This window comes from Anthonomus grandis, chromosome 22, assembly GCF_022605725.1.
Source record: "Anthonomus grandis grandis chromosome 22, icAntGran1.3, whole genome shotgun sequence".
NCBI classification, from domain to species: domain Eukaryota; kingdom Metazoa; phylum Arthropoda; class Insecta; order Coleoptera; family Curculionidae; genus Anthonomus; species Anthonomus grandis.
In genome coordinates, this window is record NC_065567.1 from 21,150,374 (window position 1) to 21,173,051 (window position 22,678).

General features: G+C 31.1%; 1 protein-coding gene across 6 annotated transcripts in view; it reads left to right on the forward strand.

The window, feature by feature from the left end:
- Window positions 1-22,678, forward strand: part of LOC126748276 (protein qui-1) — a 174,913-nt gene that overhangs the window by 91,316 nt on the left and 60,919 nt on the right. For all 6 annotated transcript variants that reach the window (XM_050457392.1, XM_050457390.1, XM_050457389.1 and 3 more), the window contains 5 exons: window positions 1,282-1,494; window positions 9,699-9,896; window positions 15,854-16,023; window positions 21,349-21,495; window positions 21,549-21,828. In XM_050457392.1, coding sequence (XP_050313349.1) covers window positions 1,282-1,494; window positions 9,699-9,896; window positions 15,854-16,023; window positions 21,349-21,495; window positions 21,549-21,828 — 1,008 coding nt within the window. The remainder of the gene's footprint in view (window positions 1-1,281; window positions 1,495-9,698; window positions 9,897-15,853; window positions 16,024-21,348; window positions 21,496-21,548; window positions 21,829-22,678) is intronic.

A 22,678-nucleotide genomic window follows, 5' to 3' on the forward strand; every position in this document is an offset into this window, starting at 1 on the left:
TGCAACTTTAAAGCATGTTGACTTAGTGAAGGATCTTGGTGTCTATTCGACTCAAATATATCTAAGGTAAACAGAATGTCGATCTTTGTATCTATCTCTGGTCAGATTCAATCTTGAGTTTGCTAATGGAAATTGAAAAACAAAAAAAATTAAAAAAATAATAGTACAATAAAGAGGGGTATAGGCAGTTCAACTTCATGTAGTAATCACAATTTTAAGGTATATAGTTGACATATATGTGTAAATTGTTCTAAATTTTAACAAAATATAACTCTAAACCAATTCACAGTTAACTTAACGAGTTTTCTTTCAAAGATGGTCTAATCTTGGTAGACTTAAAAAAATATTGATTTTAAATTTGAACTTAAAATTATATACTTGGTTTTTCCTTCTTTATTACAAAGAAAGAAGCTGGTTAATTGATTAAACTAGTACCAAAAAAACAAAATCCCTTAATTTGAACATATTAAAAACTTCCACAGGGTTACACCTTCTATAATTAAAAGGTTCAAAATTAAACTACATTTAAGTAAAATAATTTAGCGGTTAAATAAATTTATTTTAATCAATGAGCCATTAACAGCGCTAAATTTTATATGAGCTTTTTTGGCAAGGTACATTAAATTTGATGCCAAGCTTGTCATTTTTCCCGGTTTATCGTCTCGTCCTGCAAAGCCAGCCCATAAAAGGGGTCGACTGACACATTAATCGACCCCTTTTTTAAATTAAAAATTATAATAAGGTGGCTTCGGATGGCGGCATAAAAATAAGCCAATTAACCACCCAGGTAGGGTGGTGTAGTAAATTACTTCCTAATTATTCTTTGAAACTTCGACATGAAATGTTGCATTAACGATAAATAGAATATTAAATAAAGCCTTTAAAAGAGAGCAAACTGAATTAAGTTATTTTAATATCAGTTTTACGTTTGACATTTTTTAACTGAGATCTGCGTGATTCACATGTTTTACTTTCATACCCACTAGTTAAATTCAAATCCTCTTTAATAATTTATTAGGAATTAACAGGAATAATAAACAGTGGCGAACCGTGATGCTTAACCGCATTGTGCATAATTTAAATGGGTATGATTCACTTTTAATATTTCGTTATTTATTTAGTCGGCCTGTGGTTGCAGTAAAAATTTTTAAAAATGTTAAATATTGATGCAAGTTAATTTAGTCCGTCTCAAAATTGATCGATATTTGTAAAAAGATTGTAAAAATTATAATTATATGAAAATATCCCATTTTGAGTCATGATGTGCAAATTCTGTTACAGGTTTTGTGGAAGATATACTCGAGCAGCTGGAAAAATTGTACAGCAGAGAGGCAATTTCTAGGCTAGCGTCGCTTATCACGTGCTCGGAGTACGGACTGACCGAAACTGAAATACTGGAAATATTGATGCCCACATCGGACGCCGAGGCCATAATATCCATAAAAGATGCCAACTTTAATTTTTCCTCTTTGTGCTTGATCAAGCGAAAACTAGGTAACTGCCCTCCATAATCTAACCGTGCTATTCTCCACATGCGATATATTGATTCTGATGGACGCTTGTTGGAATTATTTATTGATTTTTTACCAGTAAAGTTGCATGATTGAGTTGCGTACCTCCAATTAGTATGCAATATTAGGAATAAAAGTTTTTCGCATTTATAATTGAATATTATTTACATGCGTAATTGATTTTGATGCAAATAATTTAACCAATTTAAAAAGGCAATAAATACTTGAAACAACAATGCGGAAAATTATTATTTATATATAATATTTGCTTTCAAAAATCAACCCTATACTACCTAAAATGCTAAAATTTAAGAGCAATTTATCATTTCGCACTGACACAAATTGACAAGAAAATATAAAGCATGGAATAAATAGAGATTAACTAGGCTGCACCTTGTTAAATAACTAATATTTTCTTTGCTATATAATTAAGGTATGTTAAGTTATGCTTAACATTAAGTTAGTATTAGCAAATTTAAGAAAGTTAAATTTCCTAATTTAAAAAAAAAACATACAAAAAATTGATAAAGTAAATCCGCAAATGCAAAATTTGGATTCCCATAAACGAATTTAGATATCCACGATTATTATTTCAAGAACTCCCGAATGAATATTTGACTGACAGACGAATTGAATTCGGGAAATTAGCAAAGCGAAAAACCATTCCGTCGGAAATATTGCAACTGTGAAAAAATTTCATAGTTGGTATATGATAATTGAACTGAAAACTTAGAGCTCTTGAAAATAATTGAAAATTAAGATTTTTTTACGAAAAAATGAAAGGATTAATTAAGTGAGATTTTACTCTAGTAACCAAACTTCATATCATGTAATTATGACAAAATTTCGAGTACAATAATAACGATGACAAAAAGCAACATTCTACTGGGACCACTTCCATGCTTAAAATATCGACTATGCAAATTACTTTCCACTCGCAGTTAATCATTCTGTGTCTGACATAACCGACATTGATTTATAAATGAAAAGTCCATTACTATTAAAAATATTGTGATGTAAAAGTGCCGAAAAATATTAAACTTATAAAGCTAATCTAAAAATATATTTTTGTTAAACCATTTATATACTTTACAATTTTTACTAGAACATAATATTCGTAAAAGATGCCAACTTAATTTTTCCTCTTTGTGCTTGATTAAGCGAAAACTAGGTAACTGCCCTCCATAATCTAACTAACGGTGCTATTCTCCACATGCGATATATTGATTCTAATGGACGCTTGTTGGAATTCTTTATTGATTTTTACCAGTAAATTTGCATGATTGAGTCGCGTACCTCCAATTAATATGGAATATTAGAGGTAAAAGTTTTTCGCATTTACAATTAAATAATATTTACCTGCGTTTATTATTGATTTTGATGCAAATAATTTAGCCAATTTAAAAATGGTAACAAATACTGGAAACAACAATGCCGAAAATAATTATTTAGATATAATATTAGTTTTCAAAATTCAAACGTATACTATTTAAAATGCTAAAGTTCAAAAGTAATTTATTATTTCGCACTGATACAAACTGACAACAAAATATAAAGCATGAGATAAATAGAGCTTCACTAAGTTGCAACTTGTTAAATTACCAGTGTTCTCTTTGCTATAATTATGATATATTAAAAACAATAAGATAGTCAGATGCAATTAAGTTATGCTCAGAATTAAGTTAAGCAAAAGCAAGAAAGTTAAATTTTGACCTGATTAATTTTTTTTAACCTGGTTACATGTGTTTAATTTATTTTATTGATTTTGATGCAAATAATTTAGCCAATTTAAAAATGGAAACAAATACTGGAAACAACAATGCCGAAAATAATTATTTAAATATAATAGTTGCTTTCAAAATTCAAACGTATACTACTTAAAATGCTAAAGTTCACAAGTAATTTATCATTTCGCACTGATACAAACTGACATCGAAATGTAAAGCATGAGATAAATAGAGCTTCACTAAGCTACAATTTGTTAAATTACCAGTATTAGTCTCAGTAATTAATTATGATATGTTAAAGACAATAAGATAGTCAGATGCAATTAAGTTATGCTCAGAATTAAGTTAAGCAAAAGCAAGAAAGTTAAATTTTAACCTAATTAATTTTTTTTAACCTAGTTACATGTGTTTATTTTATTTTATTGATTTTGATGCAAATAATTTAGCCAATTTAAAAATGGCAACAAATACTGGAAACAACAATGCCGAAAATAATTATTTAGATATAATAATTAGCTTTTAAAATTCAAACGTATACTACTTAAAAAAATGTTAAAGTTCACAAGTAATTTATTATTTCGCACTGATACAAACTGACATCGAAATGTAAAGCATGAGATAAATAGAGCTTCACTAAGCTGCAACTTTTTAAATTACCAGTATTCTCTTTGCTATAGTTATGATATGTTAAAAACAATAAGATAGTCAGATGCAATTAAGTTATGCTCAACATTAAGTTAAGTAAAGGCAAGAAAGTTAAATTTTCTGGTTAATAAAAAACCTACACAATTGGAAAAGTAAATTCGCAGATGCAAAATTGGGATTTGCTTAAACGAATTTAGATACACGCGATTATTATTTCAAGAACCCCCGAACGAATAATTTACTGATAGACGAATTTAATTGGAGGAAATTAACAAAGCGAAAACCATTCTGTCAAAAATATTGCAACTGTGGAAAAATTGCTCAGTTGGGTTTTGATTATTGAACTAAAAACTTAGAATTCTTGAAAATAATTGGAAATTAGTAAACTCTACTTGAAGATGTCATCTATTTGTGAGAAAATTTCAAGTACAATAACGAAGATAAAAATTAATATTCCACTTGGAACATTTCCATGCTTAAAATATCGACTATACAATTTACTTTTCACTTGCAGTTAATCATTCTGTGTCTGACATACCCCCGACATTGATTTATATATGGAAATTCCATTACTAATAAAAACTTTGCTTAAAGCAGGTAATGCAGAAGTGCTGAAAATATCAACCGCATATAACCGGCCTGAAAATATATTTTTGTTTACTCGGTTATATACTTAACAGAAGAATTTTATTAGGCCATAATATCCATAAAAGATGCCAAATTTAATTTTTCCTCTTGATTGATAAGGCGAAAACTCATAAGTAACTGTCCTCTATAATCAAACGGTCCTATTCTTCACATGCGATATATTGATTATTAGAGGTAAAAGTTTTTCGGATTTATATTGGAATATTATTTACCTTCGTTTATTTTATTTTATTGATTTTGATGCAGATACTTTAGCCAATTTAAAAATGGCATACTGGTACAATACTCTTCACAACAATGCCAAAAATTCTTATTTATATATAATGTTTGCTTTCAAAAATCAACCCTACCCCACCTAAAATGCATTACAACATTTTGCACTGATACAAACTGACATGACTAATATAGAGCTTAACTAGGCTGCACCTTGTTAAATTACCAATTTTTTTTTTGCGATGATGATAGTATTAAAAAGACAATATTCAACTAAGTTATGCTTAACATTAGGTTAAGCAAAGGCGAATAAATTCAAGGAAGTTCGATTCACTGGTTTAAAAAACACACACATAATTGAAAAAGTAAATCTGCAGATGCAAAATTGGGATTTGCATAAACGAATTTAAATATACCCGCGATTATTATTTCAAGAACTGCCGAACGAATATTTTACTAACAGACGAATATAATTGGGGAAATTAACAAAGAGAAAAACCATTCTGTCGAAAATATTGCAACTGTGGAAAAATTTGCCTGTTGGCTTATGATAATTGAAATGAAAAGTTGAAAATAATTGGGAATTAAGATTTTTTATAAAGGACCGAATTTTATTCTAGTAAAGTCTATTTGAAGATGTCCTCTAATTATGACACAAATGCGAGTACAATAACGATAATAAAAATTAACATTCTACTGGAAGCATTTCCATGCTTAAAATATCGACTATGCAAATTACTTTTCACTCGCAGTTAATCATTCTGTGTCTGACAAAACCGACATTGATTTATAAATGAAAGATTCATTATTTTTAAAAATATTGCTTCGAGCAGGTGGTGCAGAAGTGCTGGTTGAAAATGTACAAAAAAAACGAATTAAATTATTGCCTTTGGTCAATGTATAGATTTATTTTTTTTATATACTTAATCCAAAAAACTTTATTTACCTTCGCCAATACTTTCCACTAAACTGAGATATACCTGAAAAACTCTTTTATACGAAAAAGATTAGATAGACCCTTTTGTTACCAAACTGTGATCTTCACGGGTTTTATCGATTATATGTCTCACCCAAGCTAACGACGGACAATACAAATTATTAACTCTAAGCACGGGTAATAGCCATTCCCTTGTAAATATCAGATGTATCTGAGACAAAAGGTATATTGCTAATAAAGGTTTTAATTTATTAAGGAAATTACGTCAGTTAAATCAGTTACCTAATTAATCTATAAAACACAGTGATCGTCTCCTTACAACACAAGTTTATACCGAAAAAAATGGGTATTGAATACTCCCGGGTATTGAAGGATTTATCCAATTTATTGACTATTCCCTAAACAATATTTGCAAAGTGGAACGTGTATATTCAATAAGGCAAATATGGTGCAAAAGAATCACTTTTTCTCCTGGATCTCTCGTAAATTTGTCGATTAGCAACCAAGGCACGTAGCCATTGTTTGATTTAATCGCATGTCAGTGCCCATCAACGAGCGATTTGCATATGCTGACATTTTGGTAGAAATTTAAAAAGCAGCATAAGCTATGACCTAAAAATATATTGTTAGTTTTGATGAAAGTGGATGCAAAAACACATTATTAAAAGTTCAATTTTTTTTATATTTCCATCTCGTTTTAAAGTATCTTATTTGACTGTGCAATTTTTGCAAGAGAAATACCATATCTAGATAATCTATGCCGCATTCTTTTAAGAAGAATATTTAATTAAAAATTCGATTAACTTATATATTTTGGCCGACTTTTCAATCACTATGAGAGAACACAAATAAATCATACATTCTGGTATAGTTACAAAAAGTAAATTTTAGGACACAGTAAAAGTAATGATACTCGATTAAAAGTAATTTTTCTTCAGTGTAACGTGTTACGTATTTTGAACAAAATTAATTCTTTTGAAGAATTTATTTATTTAGGAAACAGCTATAAAAAGGGACTCGTAAATGAAATCATTAAAAGTAAAAAACACCAAAGGGACATAAATAAAAACCAAGACATTGGTAATCTAAGTAATGTTTATTTCAACTTGATATAAACAACTGATCTGAGTCCCCAGATATATTTATCTTAAAAATTTATAACAACATCCAACTTATCGATGTTTTTATTTCCTCTATAAAGAATTGATTTGAGAACGACAGAAACTGTGTTAAATGCTATTTTTGTATTGTAGTTGTAATTTACGTACCTCAATAATTAGTTCTTCAAAAGAATTAATTTTGTGCAAAATACAAATAATAGACTGGTCTTGTCGATTGTGCTCCTATACTGTTCGTAAAAGATTTCCAATTTAGTTTACTTTCGAATATCACACCGAGGCACTATATTTCCGAAACATAACTTAGCAAGGTGTCTAACACATAGCGGTGTTAAAACGCGGATAATCAATAACTAATATAATAAGCAAAGCCGAAAAAGCCGCTACTATATTTCTCTGTTTACAAATGATTTAATCCGATATACGGTATGAAAACAACTAAACCAAACTCGGGTATCTCACTCGAAAAACCGTGTTCTAAAGAAGCAGTAAAATCCGAAATAGAGCTTTGTTTTATAACAAACGTGACATCACGTACACGTGATTTATGCTTTTCATTGTATTGTAGTAAAGGTCGACGCGTACGAAAAAAAAACAACTCTAGAGAATACAGTTGTATCAGGCAAAAAATTTAGTATGATGATTAAATTTTTATTTCATAAGATTTATGCAGTAAAAAAGAAATAAGTTTTATAGTGAATGATTAACGAAATGCTCATTAGAATTTTTTTCCCGAAACCTATGCAATTATTTGGACATTTCATATGCGCATTCAATTACCTAAATTGTTCTAAAATTAAGCAGTTTCAACATAGGGGACGATATCAACAATATAAAATCACAATAATAATTGATATCGATTATATGTCTGACCCAAAGCTTGCCGTTGCAATGGATAATAGAAATAATTAGTGGGTGCCTTGATTACTAGTCACCTCTACATATGAGATTTGTAAATACGATGGGCTACCTTGTGGTATTTGAACATTAACTTGTAGAAAAAAGGTATATAATTAAATGATCACAAAAGTACCACTTTGTTATTTTATTTAAAAAAAAAATGATAATGTATAATAGAAAGAGGGAACCAGGTCCATTTATGTTATGCCAATAAATTACCCTATTAACTTTGTTCTAGTTTGAATTGGATATTTTTTTAAAAGTAATTTTATGTATGCAAAAAAGACGTTGTTAGTATACGTTTTTACGCTGTTTTTAACCTAAAATCCTTATTTTTAATTAAAACAATAAGACCTCAATTTATTAATTAATATTAAAAATTGTAAATTAGAAATCACGAGATGAAATTTACGAACTTTTAATAAAGGTAATTTAATTCAACTTAAGTATCATAATCTTGTAGATGTGGCACTCAAACTTCCCAAGACGCTCTCGAGAAATCCATTGTAATCTCATAGCGATTAAAATTAACCATTATATTGCAGTTGCTGACATCGCTAATGAAAATTCCCTGAACCAGTTTAAAAGATTATAATATACAATACAGTATGTGAATTGAAATCGATAAATACATTATCAAGTGTTGCAGTAACATTTCAGGAAACTAAAAAAGAAATACAACTTGAAGTCTTAGTATATCTGCCTCTAGGAGTACAAACCGAGAGAGTTACATGTGCAAACTGACATTCGGAATATTTGCAATAAATTTATTGTAAAAATAACTTTTAGTTACTTGAGTGGTAAAAAAGCAGAAACTATCTAAAATATAACCTAACTCTTCGTTATTTATATTTAAGTTAGAAACTTTACATATTATGTTAATTGCACGGTGACAAAAAGTTGGTTAGATCCATTAAAGTTATGCCATAAAATTGATACATCAATAATTGTTTTATGGCTGCTTTTTATGGATGCATAATTAACAAATATTATTGCATGTAATAACTAAGGGATGGAAAAAAGGAATTCATGCTATTCACTACAAGGTTTATCACTCATTTTTACGGCCACATAAAATAAATGCTAAAATTTTAACCTTGGAAATAGGGCTGAATAAAGTATTTTAGGTACTTATTTAAGTAATTACAAAATCAATAATATTTAATATATGCATCTAATACGAATCGCACTATTAAATTCAAACAATTTTTCTTAACTGAAATATGAATTAAATTGTCAAAAACATACGTTCAATAAGAAACTAAGAAAAAATGGTCTAAAATATGAAATAAATTCAGCCTCTCTTGTTCGGAATGAGCAAACCCAAGCAATATTCAAAAAGATTGCGGCTGCACTAGAAATTTTAAATAAATTAACATAAATTTAGCAGTTTTAACTACATGAACAGCAGGATATAAACCGGGGGCGCATTAAATCCAAATAGAATTATTAATTGGCTAGATTTAGGATATTCGTTTTCATAATATTGTAAAGCCGAGATTACAACATTTGTGGTTAAATGGATACCTATTTACGAAATATTTGGAAATCAGGTTTACTCTCTATTGAATGGTGATGGTAATATTGCACAGAAATGTTATTTAAGCTATTTTAATTAGGCTTTAGATCAAATACATGCAATTAAGATAAAAGTGCAACAATAAATCAGGGTTGTGCTTTTAAATTAAACAATTTTTCCACTAACAACGTTGCCAAAAAATACTTAGAAAACTGTTATTTTTTGAAGTTCAGACCTGTGATATTAATTGTTTTTTAGAAAGGGTTTAAATGCATATGTTCATTTTTAAATTAAATGTTATACGCGGGTTACACAATAACAGAGCTTTTGTGTATTTATGTATATTTAGCTTTTCAGAACAAATATTTAAAGTGAATTACAAACACATTTAACGTGATTGTTGCCTTTGCTCCCCTCCTTTAATTAGAAATTTTTTTTTAAAATAAAAAGTGACTAACAAATTATTCATACATATTTTAGCACCATTGATCCGAGAAAAGATTATGAGTGGAATTTTATTAATTGAGTGGCGGCATGTCATGATTAAAGAACTTACAAGAAAGCGATACTTATCTGGCACGGAAATATCAAAAAATATCCACACCGAACTATCCACTTTATTCTTTAACGAATTCCTGGAAGAGAACAGTGATGATGAGGCGTCGGAAGGAGAACCAGGTAAACCAATTTGAATTTTTTATTAGAAAATGTTGTTCTGAAAGTCATTAACCCATTTAAAAGCCGATCTGCTGTCCAACAAGGTTAAAACACTTCAATTAGCATCATTAATCATTAAATAAGCCTAGGGATCACGAGCTATTTCTTTACAAAATTTGTTTGCTTACCTTGGACTTTCCTCGATTACCGCTGGAATAAAAGACATTTACAATTTTTTCGTAAAGAAGTCGTTTATCGAAATTGAATTTTTTTCATTAGAGTATATATTTCTCGGGATATTTAAACATATTATATAGTAATTTTAAAACATTTTTACATAAAGATATATGGGGATATATATAAGGAAATTAGAGCACCATAAGCAATGTGTCATTTTGTTTACTTGATATATCATATATTATTTACCCTGTAAATCGTTTTTAGGTGAAAGCATGCAAATTCTAAAACCAAACTTTGGTTGGAAGATAAATAAAAAGCCGCGGCGATCTGATTCACATAAAACTCGAAAACACTTTTAGCAAATTGAAAGCTCTATGAAGGATTGCTTGACGCCATGTGATATTCTATTTTTATTTTTCAAATGAATTAAAAGTTGCTCGGAATATTCCTTTCCTCTCAGGTGCCGTTACTGTTGAGGTTAGTGACCACTATTGAAAATCCTTTTCTATATTAGGGATGCATCAGGGTATTACCATACATTTTTGTTCAGTCTCTTATGTTTCATAGCCAGGATTTTTTCTTGTACTTGTAGTTGATCATACTCCTCGTACCGAATTAGATGTCCCAGATAGGCTGTTTTTCTTGTCTTCATGTTAACTGAGGGCAGATATTTATTCTAGTTAAAACTTCTGCATTTTTTGCCCTAGTGGTCCAGGCTCTTCAAAGCATTCACCTGTATATCTACATTTTGGCATCTAATTTCCGAAGTTCTTCCTACTTTACCTTCCATGTCTCACAGCCGTATAAAAGCAGGGACCATACATAGTACTTACTGTTCTTAGTCGCATCTCGAGGGATAAACCTGGATTACACCATATCTTTTCCATTTTCAGAAAACCTACCCTTGACTATTTCTAATCTTCTTTTAATCTCATTGGTTCCCTGATTATTTATTTCCCTACTAAGGTATATGTAACTGTAAACATTCTGGAGGGTCACGCCGTTAATTACAATGTTTAGAAGTTGTTCTTGTGAGTTTCGATCGAAAACCATGGTCTTAGTCTTTGCCGCATTCACCTCTAATTAATCAATCTCAAAATTTAATTCGTTAGAATGCTCATCAATGCAACTAGTCATTCTTCGAATTCTCCCATAAGTGTAGTGTCGTCTGCGTACCTTATGTTGTTAATCACGATACCGTTTATTTTTGCTCCTTCTCGTCTTCTAACGCTTGTTTAACTATATACACCGTATACAGTTTCTCATTTTCGTAACAAATAAGTTAGCTTGTCAGTTGTATTTTTACTCAGATTCTTGCTGCTGTGTTCTTTTGTTTAATCAAATACGCCATGACAATATAGCTCTATAATTCAATTCTACAAATATTTCAAATATATAACTGTTGGTTGAAATGTCAAGCGAGGAGTGCACCAAGAATAAATTCTATCACTCTTGAATTTTAACCGCTATTGAGAGAAAATATTTAATAAGATTACTGATGCCACCGAAGGAGTTTAAAATTAACGGGGTCAACGTAAATATTATCAGATATGCCGATGACACATTTATTGTCACTAATAACGAAGAAGATCCACAAAACCCAATGGATAAGATAACCGACACGTGTACACAATTTTTTTATAAGAGTGGGTCCTACCATTGTTCAGCTGTCTTGAAACAGTTCCTTTAGATACTGTTCCCAAATTATTTTTAAATTTTCAGGGTCTATTTCTATTTCGTTATTTCCATTTTCTATCAAAGAAATATGTGTGGGCTTCCACAGACCTTTCGCCTTTATAATTTTTTCGTGTTGTTCTCTGTCCTGCTTATTGAGTTTGGAGCTATTCAATTTCTTTGCACTTTGCATTTATCCACTGCTCTCTTGCATTTTTGATGTGTTCTTGGATCTGTTTTTGGATTTCTTATCTTTGTCTTTTACTATGCGTTGGTAATCCAGAGCAGCTTCTTCCTTTACTCTTTCTATTTTTTTTGTGCTATATCAACAAAAACGTCTCTGAAGCTTATCAATGTGCCTTCAATGTTCTCCTCTTTAAGGTCAACGTTGTTTGTGGTGATGTGTTAAACCTTTTCTCGACATTTTGCTGAAACTGTATTTTCTGTTTATCGCTCGAGTTTTTGATCTTTTCAACCCTTAGTCTTGAAATTATAGCCACTGTATTATCTGTGTCATTGTCGCATCCTGGGTAAGCCTTTGCTTTAAGAACACTATTTGTAAATCTCTCATTAATAGCTACGTCGTTTATGCGGTTTCCAACCATATTGAACTCTCTCTCTCTTGGGGCGTCTTCCAAGTATAAAGCTGCCTCGTTGTAAGCTGGAATCAAGTGTTACTAATAACTAGCTCTTCTCTTGACAGAACCGTATAAACCTACGATGTCATCCACTGATTCTTCTCCCACTTTTGCGTTGAAACCACCCATGTATATATTTATATCGTCGCTTTTTATCTGTCTTTTTAATATCGGAGTACAATTCTTCCAGTTCTTTCTCGGTTGCATCCGTTGTCAGTGCATAGAGTTGGATTACGTTGATGATTAAATGTTCGACCGTTCACCTTAATCAGTATCACGTTCATGCTGACCAGTAGAAAGCTTTTAACGCATTGGGCTATGTCTCTTATATAATGATGTTCTTCTTCCGGACTCTCTTTTACCCAGTACCTTTCCTTGTATTATAGCTTGCATTAGGGAAATAAATATTGTTCTCGTATAAGTGATTGTAATGTTTTTCGTTGGAATCAGTTTATTTAGAATTGATCTGAAAGAATATTGATTGCTGCCAATGATGTGTTTCTGAAGTTCAGCTTTAATCACTGGTTTCTCTTAAAGGCGTTGAAGTTGATAATGATTTGAGCCGTTTTCGCATACACGTACTAAGTCAGAAAAGCATGCATCTGGTAACACGTTGATCAATTAGGCTGTGGACATATATTTTCACTAACATCCTTTGGCATTTGAACTCAGTTAATCAGTAAATTACATTTATGTTGCACATACGGCTTACAGTTAAAAGCTGCAGGTTGCTGGTCCAGTTTGTGGGGGTTTTTTCGAAGATTGAGGTTCTTTTTCTGCTGCATTATTTGTTGACATAGCTGTTTTACTTCTACTAAGAAGAAATGCTTCGTTGTACTTTCTCTAAAGCCTGAATTGTAGTAATTGTATTTGTAAAGCAGTCTCTCTTCTTTAACATGACTTTCGAAAGAAACAGAGCTTCTTCGGTCTTTGTCGATAACGGTTTGTTTCTGTTTAAGCACCGACTCCAATTTTAAAACCTTTTCGTCTAAAGCACTTATATCTTCGGTGTGTTTTTTCTACAAAGCAAGTGTTTCCGTCTTCTTGTTGTTGAGTTCTGCCTCTAATTTAATAATCATCTGGTTTGGATGATGATGGTTTAAATGGAAGGTTTTTCCACAGTATATTCGAAAGTCGCTAATATAGACTTCACTCTTCTTACGCTAGACACAGCTCCTATGTTGGATTGTTTTACAAATAACACAGTAATAACAGGTTAGGTCCTCACCCCCACTGCAACACTTAAATCGCCCATGTCTTGTTTTTTATCCATATGTACTAATAAGACAAAATTCACTTTTTACAATTGTACAGAATTGGTAATTTTGCAGCTTAGCGGCTTTCGTCAAATTTAGCGTATTTTTACCGGGTTGGATTGGGTTGGGTTGGGTTGGCTATACACAAATTTGTTCGAATTGAAATTTTATTTTTACATGTATGTACATACATTTTTTTTTTATTTCTTTTTTTATACAAAGTTTCGCCTAAATGCACATATTCGCGGCGAATCATATCGTATCATTCTGCCACTTTTATAACTTTTCTTTAGGTAAAATTAAATCAGTTTAAAGAAACCAAGAATTACCACAGAATTCTCTAAACAAAAAACATAAAGGTAAATTAAATTCAGAAGTATCATTGCGCAGAGAATAACAGTCACTAAAATCCAAATGTAGAATGATAAAAATATGATAAAATGATGAAAATATGAGAATGATAAAATTCAAAGTTAGATGCTTCAGAATTGAAAACCAGTGATGGAATACTATGGAATGGCATTGCATTTTGCATGCATATTCTTATCTTTGTTTGTTTAAAAAACTAGAAGCGGCTCTTAACTCGTGCCTGCATATCAGATATGTCACAAAGTAAGGCGTAAGACTAGCAATATATTTTGCAAGAAAAAAAACATATTTGCGCATATGACACTTTTCTTACTCTAATTGGCGTGAAATTTGTCAATCAATATCAAATCAAGAACAAATGCGTCACTTTTCCACTAAAACTTTAAAAACTCTTGACTGTTTTATTTGTGATATGTGTCACTTTTTCTTTAAAACATGCAACCGTTCATCTTCGCAGCTAGTCGACAACTGAACTTATGACAGTCTTTCTTCAAAAGGCACAGGCGTTGAGATTAGAGGCAATATGACACAACCGCCATCTTTAGGATATTATTTAAAGTAACATTTGTATTACTTTTCTAGCAAAAACTGTTGGTATTTTTAGATTTATTTTCTATTTAAGGAGAAAAATTTAACTTGGGTCACTTTTCTTCCAAGGGAACGTTACATTACGTGCATTACAAATGAATATTACTTACATGCACAAGTCAGTAAGTAAAAAAAAATTACAATTCCACTTAATTAAAAAAATAAAACAATTGGTAAAAATAAAAAGTCAGCTAAGAAATACAAATAATAAAGTACTAAGGAAAATACAAAAAAGTATCCAGCTCGTCTCAGCTAGAATACGTCCTGCTTTCTTTTATCATCGAAATGACCTGATAGATTGACTTGAATTACTTCAAAGTATTATTATGAAAAAAACATAATAGATCAAGGTGCTTCTTCCTTATTACAAAAATGATGATTGAGAGTTTTCTGCGTAGTTGATTGACATCAAGATGTCAGTTTAGTCTGTCATCAAGTGTACTCCAAGTAATTTAGCAGAATCTTAAGTTTAACCTTTAACCTCCACAGCAGTCATTTTGTTACCCAGTAAAACGATACTTGAATCAAAGGAGCTCAAACTTGTGTCGTCTGCATACAGTATATAAAGGTTCTAACCGAGATTAGAGGACATATCACTTATATATGTATAATATAAATACCCATGGTACCTATACAGTTTTTTTTTTAATTGTAAGAGAAAACTATTTTTTAAATAAATTACTACGTCCTTCTTATTTCAGTATTTGAATGAGAAACAGAGAAAAAATTACTTCTGAAACTTCAAGTCAATTTTTAATTTTCATAGAAAATTATGCCATTGCATAGACGTCAAGTTCATCGATTTATATCGTGACCGCTGAGCTGTTTTAATATAATGTCACAGCTGAATAATCTTTAAGTTCCTAGAATAAAATTTTTAATCATCTTAAACTTAATGAATATTCTGATAAGTTTAAATTAAAATGAATCTAAACGTATTTAATGATGTTAACTAAATTGAACAGTTTGTCTCCTTCTAATATAGTCTTAAAATGAGAAATGGAGGAAGAAAGAAAATCAGAAACTTTAGAAAATTAATTTAAAGTCCTTTTCAATTTGAGCTATCGATGCAGTGCTGTTTTTTGGCCGTCCCGTGGCGCGTCCATATCGGAAATAAAGTCTAGCGAGGTTTATTTCGTAAATTTCACTGGTATGCCAAAATTGAATTGTCTCAGAATTGAGTTTGAGGTTTTACTTAAAATGTCATTATACAGCGGTAATTTATAGGTGGAAATGTTAAGTCGAGCCTTTTTTATTATTTTTTTAATTTTAGCTCCTTTGTTATCTGATATTAAGGAAACACCGTTCCAATCAACGTTACATAAAGATGTCACTTACAGGATAAGACATATTGAAGAGTCTTGGATACATTTGCTGAAAAGTGGTGATATTGTTAAATTGAAGAATTTATGTATGTGTAATTATGACTTTATGCTGGCTGCGGTAAGTATATTTAAAAACCTTAAAAAAACGATAAAACTGAAACTTAATTATTCTTGTTCTAACACTCACTAAATGCTAAAACCCGTTTTGATTAGATTATTAATAGATCCTTACGGAATATTAATTTTATTCACGACGGCTGTTTTCCCATTCTACCACCACGCAACAGCCTAAATTAATATATTAAGGGGTGAACGGCTAATTTATAATGATAAACATCAATTACAAATTTCCTACTACATTCATAAGAAATTGGAAGGGGTGTTTTTGTCTAGCTTGGGAAGATGGATGAACGTAGCTGAGGACTTTGTCACATCAATATAGTTACCGCAGTAATTTCTTTATCTGTAGCTTTTCTTTGATAAATGGTATTTATTTAACGTGAAACTAGATTTGTGTTATGTTGGAGTTTTCGTATACCATTTAAAAATTCAAAGAATTTTAAATTTGGGATTTTTTTTTCCACCCAGCCATTTAGGATTAAATTGAACCATTTTCTATCTGGTTTACAGACGTATTATAATAATTATGGGTTTTTCTTTAGTTAATGGGCCCCGATGGCTGGAAATTATTTTTCTCATCTCAATTTTTTGAAATATATAGTCTAAATTCAGTGAAGTTTGTTCTATTAAGGCACCAACAATAAATAACAAGACATGAACAGTGTCTTTTGCAATTGCTATTACTTTTGCAATTACTATTGCTTTACAAACAAGTACTTCCATGTCTTTCATTGCTTATTTCATTATTGGAAAGTTGCTTTAAAACGTCATTGAATTAGAAGGATTAGCACTAAAGATTATATTGTTTCTAATGAATAAAAGTTGCCAGGTGAACCTATATTTTTCTAATAGCATCCAAATCCTTCAAAGATATAAAGGTGCTCTTTATGTAAGTAGACCTTCTTCAAATTTCTTCATTTTAGCACCAACAACTTCTTTGATATAGTCAGTCTTTCATGAAAATTTTTGCAGGTCTTAAGGATTTGAAACACCATTTTTTTGTCTTCTACCAGATCTTCTTTCCTGAATCTTTCCTTCAATAATCTGCCTCAGTAATTCGTATTTTTCGCCTCTTATAATATCATTTTTTTCTGTTTAATGTGTCTTATTAATTAGTCTTATTATCTTATTTAATAACTCTTTTGTCTTTTTCATTCTTTTTAATACCTCTTCGTTTGTACCTTGGGGAATCTATGAGATACCAAGCATGCGATAATATATATACATCTCAAAAGCCTTAAGTCCAGCCTTCACAATAGTACAGTAATACACTAAAGATATACACATTGGTGAAGAACTGCTTCATTGTGGTGCAAGTTTTTCTGATTTGCACTATTCTAGAACAAACCTGGTTATGGCAGGGAAAACATTGCCAATGAAATCATCTTTACATCTTCTAGGAGTCGAAGTCACCAACAGTGTGTCCTGGCATGACCACGTTGCCGAGGTCGCCAGGGCGGCTTCCAAAAAACTCGGAGTGCTTTTCAAAACGAAAAAACTGTATACACCAGAACAGCTGCTGACTCTTTATAAGGCTCAAATACGCCCTTCCCTCGAGTATTGCTCGCATGTCTGGAGCTCTGCACCCAACCATAGTTTAAACCTGCTGGATTCTATACAGAAGAGAGCTATTCGTCTTATCGACAAACCAGAACTGACAAAGAGTCTCAATAGTCTGGAGCACAGGAGAAAGGTGGTTGATCTCTGTTTATTCTACCGTTATTATCACGGTAAATGCTCCTTTGAGCTGGCAGGCCTGATTCCACCCAGGGCTGTTCCGGCAAGAAGGACGCGTCTAGCAGTTGCGGCTCATCAACATCGAGTCCACCGGCCTACCCCAAGGACGTCGCTGTATCGGGACTCATTCATCTGGAGAACATCTTTTTTGTGGAACAGGCTTCCACCTCACATATTTCCCGACGCATACAACCTGCAGCGATTCAAGATAAATGCCCACAAATATCTTCCCGCAAGCACCACTCCAAGAGTGACATAGGACTTTGCTCTTGTGCTTGTGTTTACCATAAAAAAAAAACCCAATGTCCTGTTCCTGAACTTTCACTATGATATTCTTTCTATTCAAGTCCTATTCTTGTCTGCAATTCTATGTTGTTAAGTTTCTCCAAATCTATTTGTTTATTTAAGGTGTTTCACTTTGGTGAAAGGTTTCCTTCTGAAGTCCATGACAACCATATTGTGATTTCTACTGACATCTGTTTCAGGATATGCTTCTACTAATTTCACACAGTTTTTGGTTTTGAGGCCAGTCGTTATGAGTCTGATCTGATTTCGAAAAACCAGTTGATTCTCCCTCATTCCGGAATGACACAAGTGGTACACTGGACGACGTCTCGAAGGTTAGCGGGAATCTTCCGAAACAGCGTCCCGCCGAGTATATAAAGAGCCGCATCGCCGATAGTTGTCAGTTTAGTGAAGTAAAGTGCGGAATATTGGCGCGAGATTTGAATAATAGTTAAATCTTGTGTTCGTAGTGAAGTTTCTAAATAAATTAGTTGATTATTTTTGATTGTTTTAATTCACACTTAACGAGTGGGAAAAGCACTATACTTACACTATACAAATCTAATTTACAATCTTTGGCCATCAATTTACAAAAACTACTGCCCTTCCTAGATCTATTGCCTCTATGAAAACCTAGCACCAACTTGTTACTATTTCTAGTTATGAAAAGTGACAGTGTTAAAAAATAGGCAGGTTTTTCTTGACATAGGTTAGACAGGCAAAGAAATACTCAGAAGGAAATTGGCGCCAATTCAAAATAGCATAAGATATTTTATAACTAAAATAGCAGGAAAGCGGTATTCAATTATTTCTTTTTATATTAACGATCTAAATTTTAAAATTCATACTTGAAAAACAAATGAGTGATATCCAATGATTTTATTACCCGCCGTATTATATTAAAGTCGGTTGACAAAATAATTTTAAAAAAATTTGGGTATTATATATAAAAAATTAAATAGCAAAATTTAAAGTAATCAATGAAATTATGTATATCAAGAAAGGAAAATTAATATTTTAATGTTTTTTATATTTCAACACTTTTTCCTGACCATTTCATTACTAAAAAAGGCAAAAAAGGCAATTAAATATCCTTTAACACAAAATCACTCAACCCCATCTCATTTCAAATTTAACGCACTGCTTTCACCACCCCTAGAGGGTTGTTGTAATTTTACTGAAAATAACCGAAAAAAATCTCCTATAACATCGGATTTACAATTTTAAATTGACACACTCGGATTGCATCTTTAATAATTAAAGCCTATAATATATCATTATCCCTAACCTCATTATATACATACATATATCATGTAATTGGGGAACTCCCATTTGTCGCTAAATATTATAATGCTGCTACATATGTTTAACATAGGTAGTTACCTATTAAGGAAATTTACATTGGAAGCTATACATACTTGTTTTCGTTATTTACAATTGTTCACGTGTATATTTCAATTAAATGCACAAACTTGATTTCAAAAGGTATAAACCAAGTTATGATTTTAGCTTAATAAATATAATCACCCTACCAGGAAGCATATAAAATATCCGATATTTTAGGCCTTAGATCGAGTTAAAAAAAAGAACAGGAACTTTTCTTAAAAAAACCTTTTAAATTAAAATTTACGTTGAATCATCATTCTATTGCGGGTTGCTTTAAACTGAGGATTTGCATAATATTAATTCATAATTACTTAAATTATTTTTTATATTTGGCTTTAGCACTTTTTTGATTCAATATTTTAATAAAAAAATTATGCTAAACGACCTTAAGTAAACTATTGCCATAGGTAGTTAGGTCGATAGAATAAATGGGATGAAAAAAAATTAAGTTTTTTTTTATATATAAAAGGTTTAATTGACTGTTGTTTTCTGTTGTTATTTTAAATAAAGCTGATATTTTTCCCTCATAATACGTTGAATTTTCCACGATTGACGTGTTTACTGTTTACACAAATAGCGCTCGTTATTCGCTTTGTATTAAATTAATAAAAAAAATACAAATTTTAAAATCAGAACTAACAACATTTAAATTGAAAATTCTTCTGTAACATTTGATAATGATTTTTCATGTATTTGGAGTTTTTCAAGCAGTTAAGACATTTTTTTCGAGTAGTTTAAACAAAATTTTCCATAAGTTTTTAATTTTTTTCTCAATATAGTTGAAACATTTTGCATGCATTTAAAGTTCTTGGAATATTGTTTTTTTTCCCAGACAATTTAGTTCATTTTTTTCAAGCGATTTTTCAAATGTTGAAGTGGCTTTTCAAAAGTTTCATATTCCTAGAATATTTTTTTATTCTTTTTTCCAGGCAATTGTGATAATTTGTTAGAAGTAAATTGTTGCCAGTTGTATGAATGTATATGTCTTCTTTGGGTAATTTTCAGCTTTTTATTATATTGTAAAATTTTTACTGTTTGTTAGGGTGTAAATTAAAACACTCGATACACAAAAATAGTAAACTGATTTATTACACATTAAACGCAATAAGTTAAGACTACTATAAACACTTATTTACATCGCATTAATTCCTACTATTCATTTTAAATTTAAAAGTCGCGCCAAGACTGTGTGTTCCAGAGATGTCGCTAGGTGTGCTCGTCGCTCACTTCATCCTTGTCGCACCTTCGCGCCTAGACGAGGAGACTGATTCCCGAATGCCGCAGAATAGTTGATGAATTTGCTGTGTTACAATACATTATTTTTGACTTTGATGTTTTTTTTCGTTATGTGGGATTGCTGTTAGGGTGAACAATAATTGGAGTGCTGCTGTATATGACATTATAAAAATTAAATTTTGTGGTAAATTTCCAGGTCGTCAAGGATCAATCTATGAAATGTCTGCAAGAAAATATATGATTATTAAACGATGGTTGCTTACTTATAGTTTTTCTGCGATTTAAAGGTTTCTTTTGAGTTAAAAATCTAGAAATTCTTCAGAAAATTGGTTGAATATACCAGGAATTCTTAGATGCTAATGCACAAAATAATCACGTGAATAAGTTTATACCAACATATTTTATGAAATAATACAAAAAAAGCCATCCATAGTTCTTTTAAGCAAAATTCCTTCGATCCATTTACGTTTAATTTATCCAGTGGAAGACAACAAAAATTGTCAAAACATCATAAATTTTTCTTTTATTTCCAATGGCCCCAACCAAACATTAACAATTGAAAAATTAATGTTAATTATTAAATATTGAGCCTCTACCTTCTTAGAGTCGATATTATTCTAAAATGCACTGATTATTACAGAAGCCCTCGCTTTCTGACTGTTAAATTTTTTATTTCTAGCTGCAAACGTTCTCTGTAAGTTATCTAAGATGCCTCCTAGAGCACGTTCGGTGCTATTTGCTAGACAGGGAAATAGAACTCGTTTATTATTCCATCAGGAAATCGACAGATATTTTAACAAGGGACACTTTTCAACTCGGGACGCAGGTACGCCCTTATAACTCATATTTATTTTTAAATTATAACACAATATTTTTTAGCTTATCTCTTGGCTTAGGCCAGTAACAGAGCGTGGAGGAGGCTTAATGACTGACTTAGTAACATCAGCAATGGCTTGGTGTGATGGTTTCACTCTACCTTTAGTGGTACCTTTAAATGATTGGCTTCAACCCCCTTTGCCAACTCAATCAAAGATCATGACCACCCCAAATGTAAAATTAATCGAATGTGCTCCAAACGGTCAGCATGTTATTGTAGTAACTGATAGTGATCCGGAATTGTGGCATATCATGACTAATCAACTTGTTCACACGTTTAGAGGTAAGTGATGTTTTATTTACAAGAATAAACCTGATGGTGTCTGTCTAATTAGAAAAAGCGTCAAGACAAATGGCCAAAGGCAAGTAAACAAAAAGAAAGCAATTTAAGTGTGTAACAAAGGGTAGGATGGGAAAATCAATGCGGCAGCTCGAGGTTTAAGTGGACATGTAATTACTTTTTGAAAGTTTTTTTTATCGGCCTGTTGCGTCCGGTGTTTGTTCAGGGAGTTCTCTTTGGAATCCATAAGTTTTATTGACCTTTTGAAGTTTCTTTTTCAAGATTCTAAATTGAAATTTCCACTTTGTAATTAGCAAATTAATTAAAATATTACACTTTAAAAACTGAAAAGTTAACTGAAAAGTTTATCCGTTATCGTAATGATGAAAATCGCAAAACTTTTTTTAAAAAAGATATCTAACAAGATCCCAATAGAATTCTCTGTATCAAATTCTATTTTAAATATAAAATCTTTTTCTAAGAATCTTACCTCAGGATTGTCTGCTTTTTCTTGAAAATCTTCTTGGCTTCGCTTTGTTGCTATTGAAAACTTACTTTCCACAGTTTGACAATAAAGCTTTAAATAATTTTTTTAATCAAAGGAATTTTATCTTTAAAATCTTACTACAATCACAAACATAACGCTTTAAATACAAATACTTGTAAATAAATAATGGCGTTATTTGTACTTTTCAATAGTGTACATAGGCGAAGTCTAGCCAAAGGCTAATCTACTTAACCTATTTAAATAATGTAAGCAACATTATTTTAGATAGCACAACAGAAAGAAAATAATTAACATTTATAATGGTAACACTAATAGTAATATAAAAATAAACAGATATACACCCAT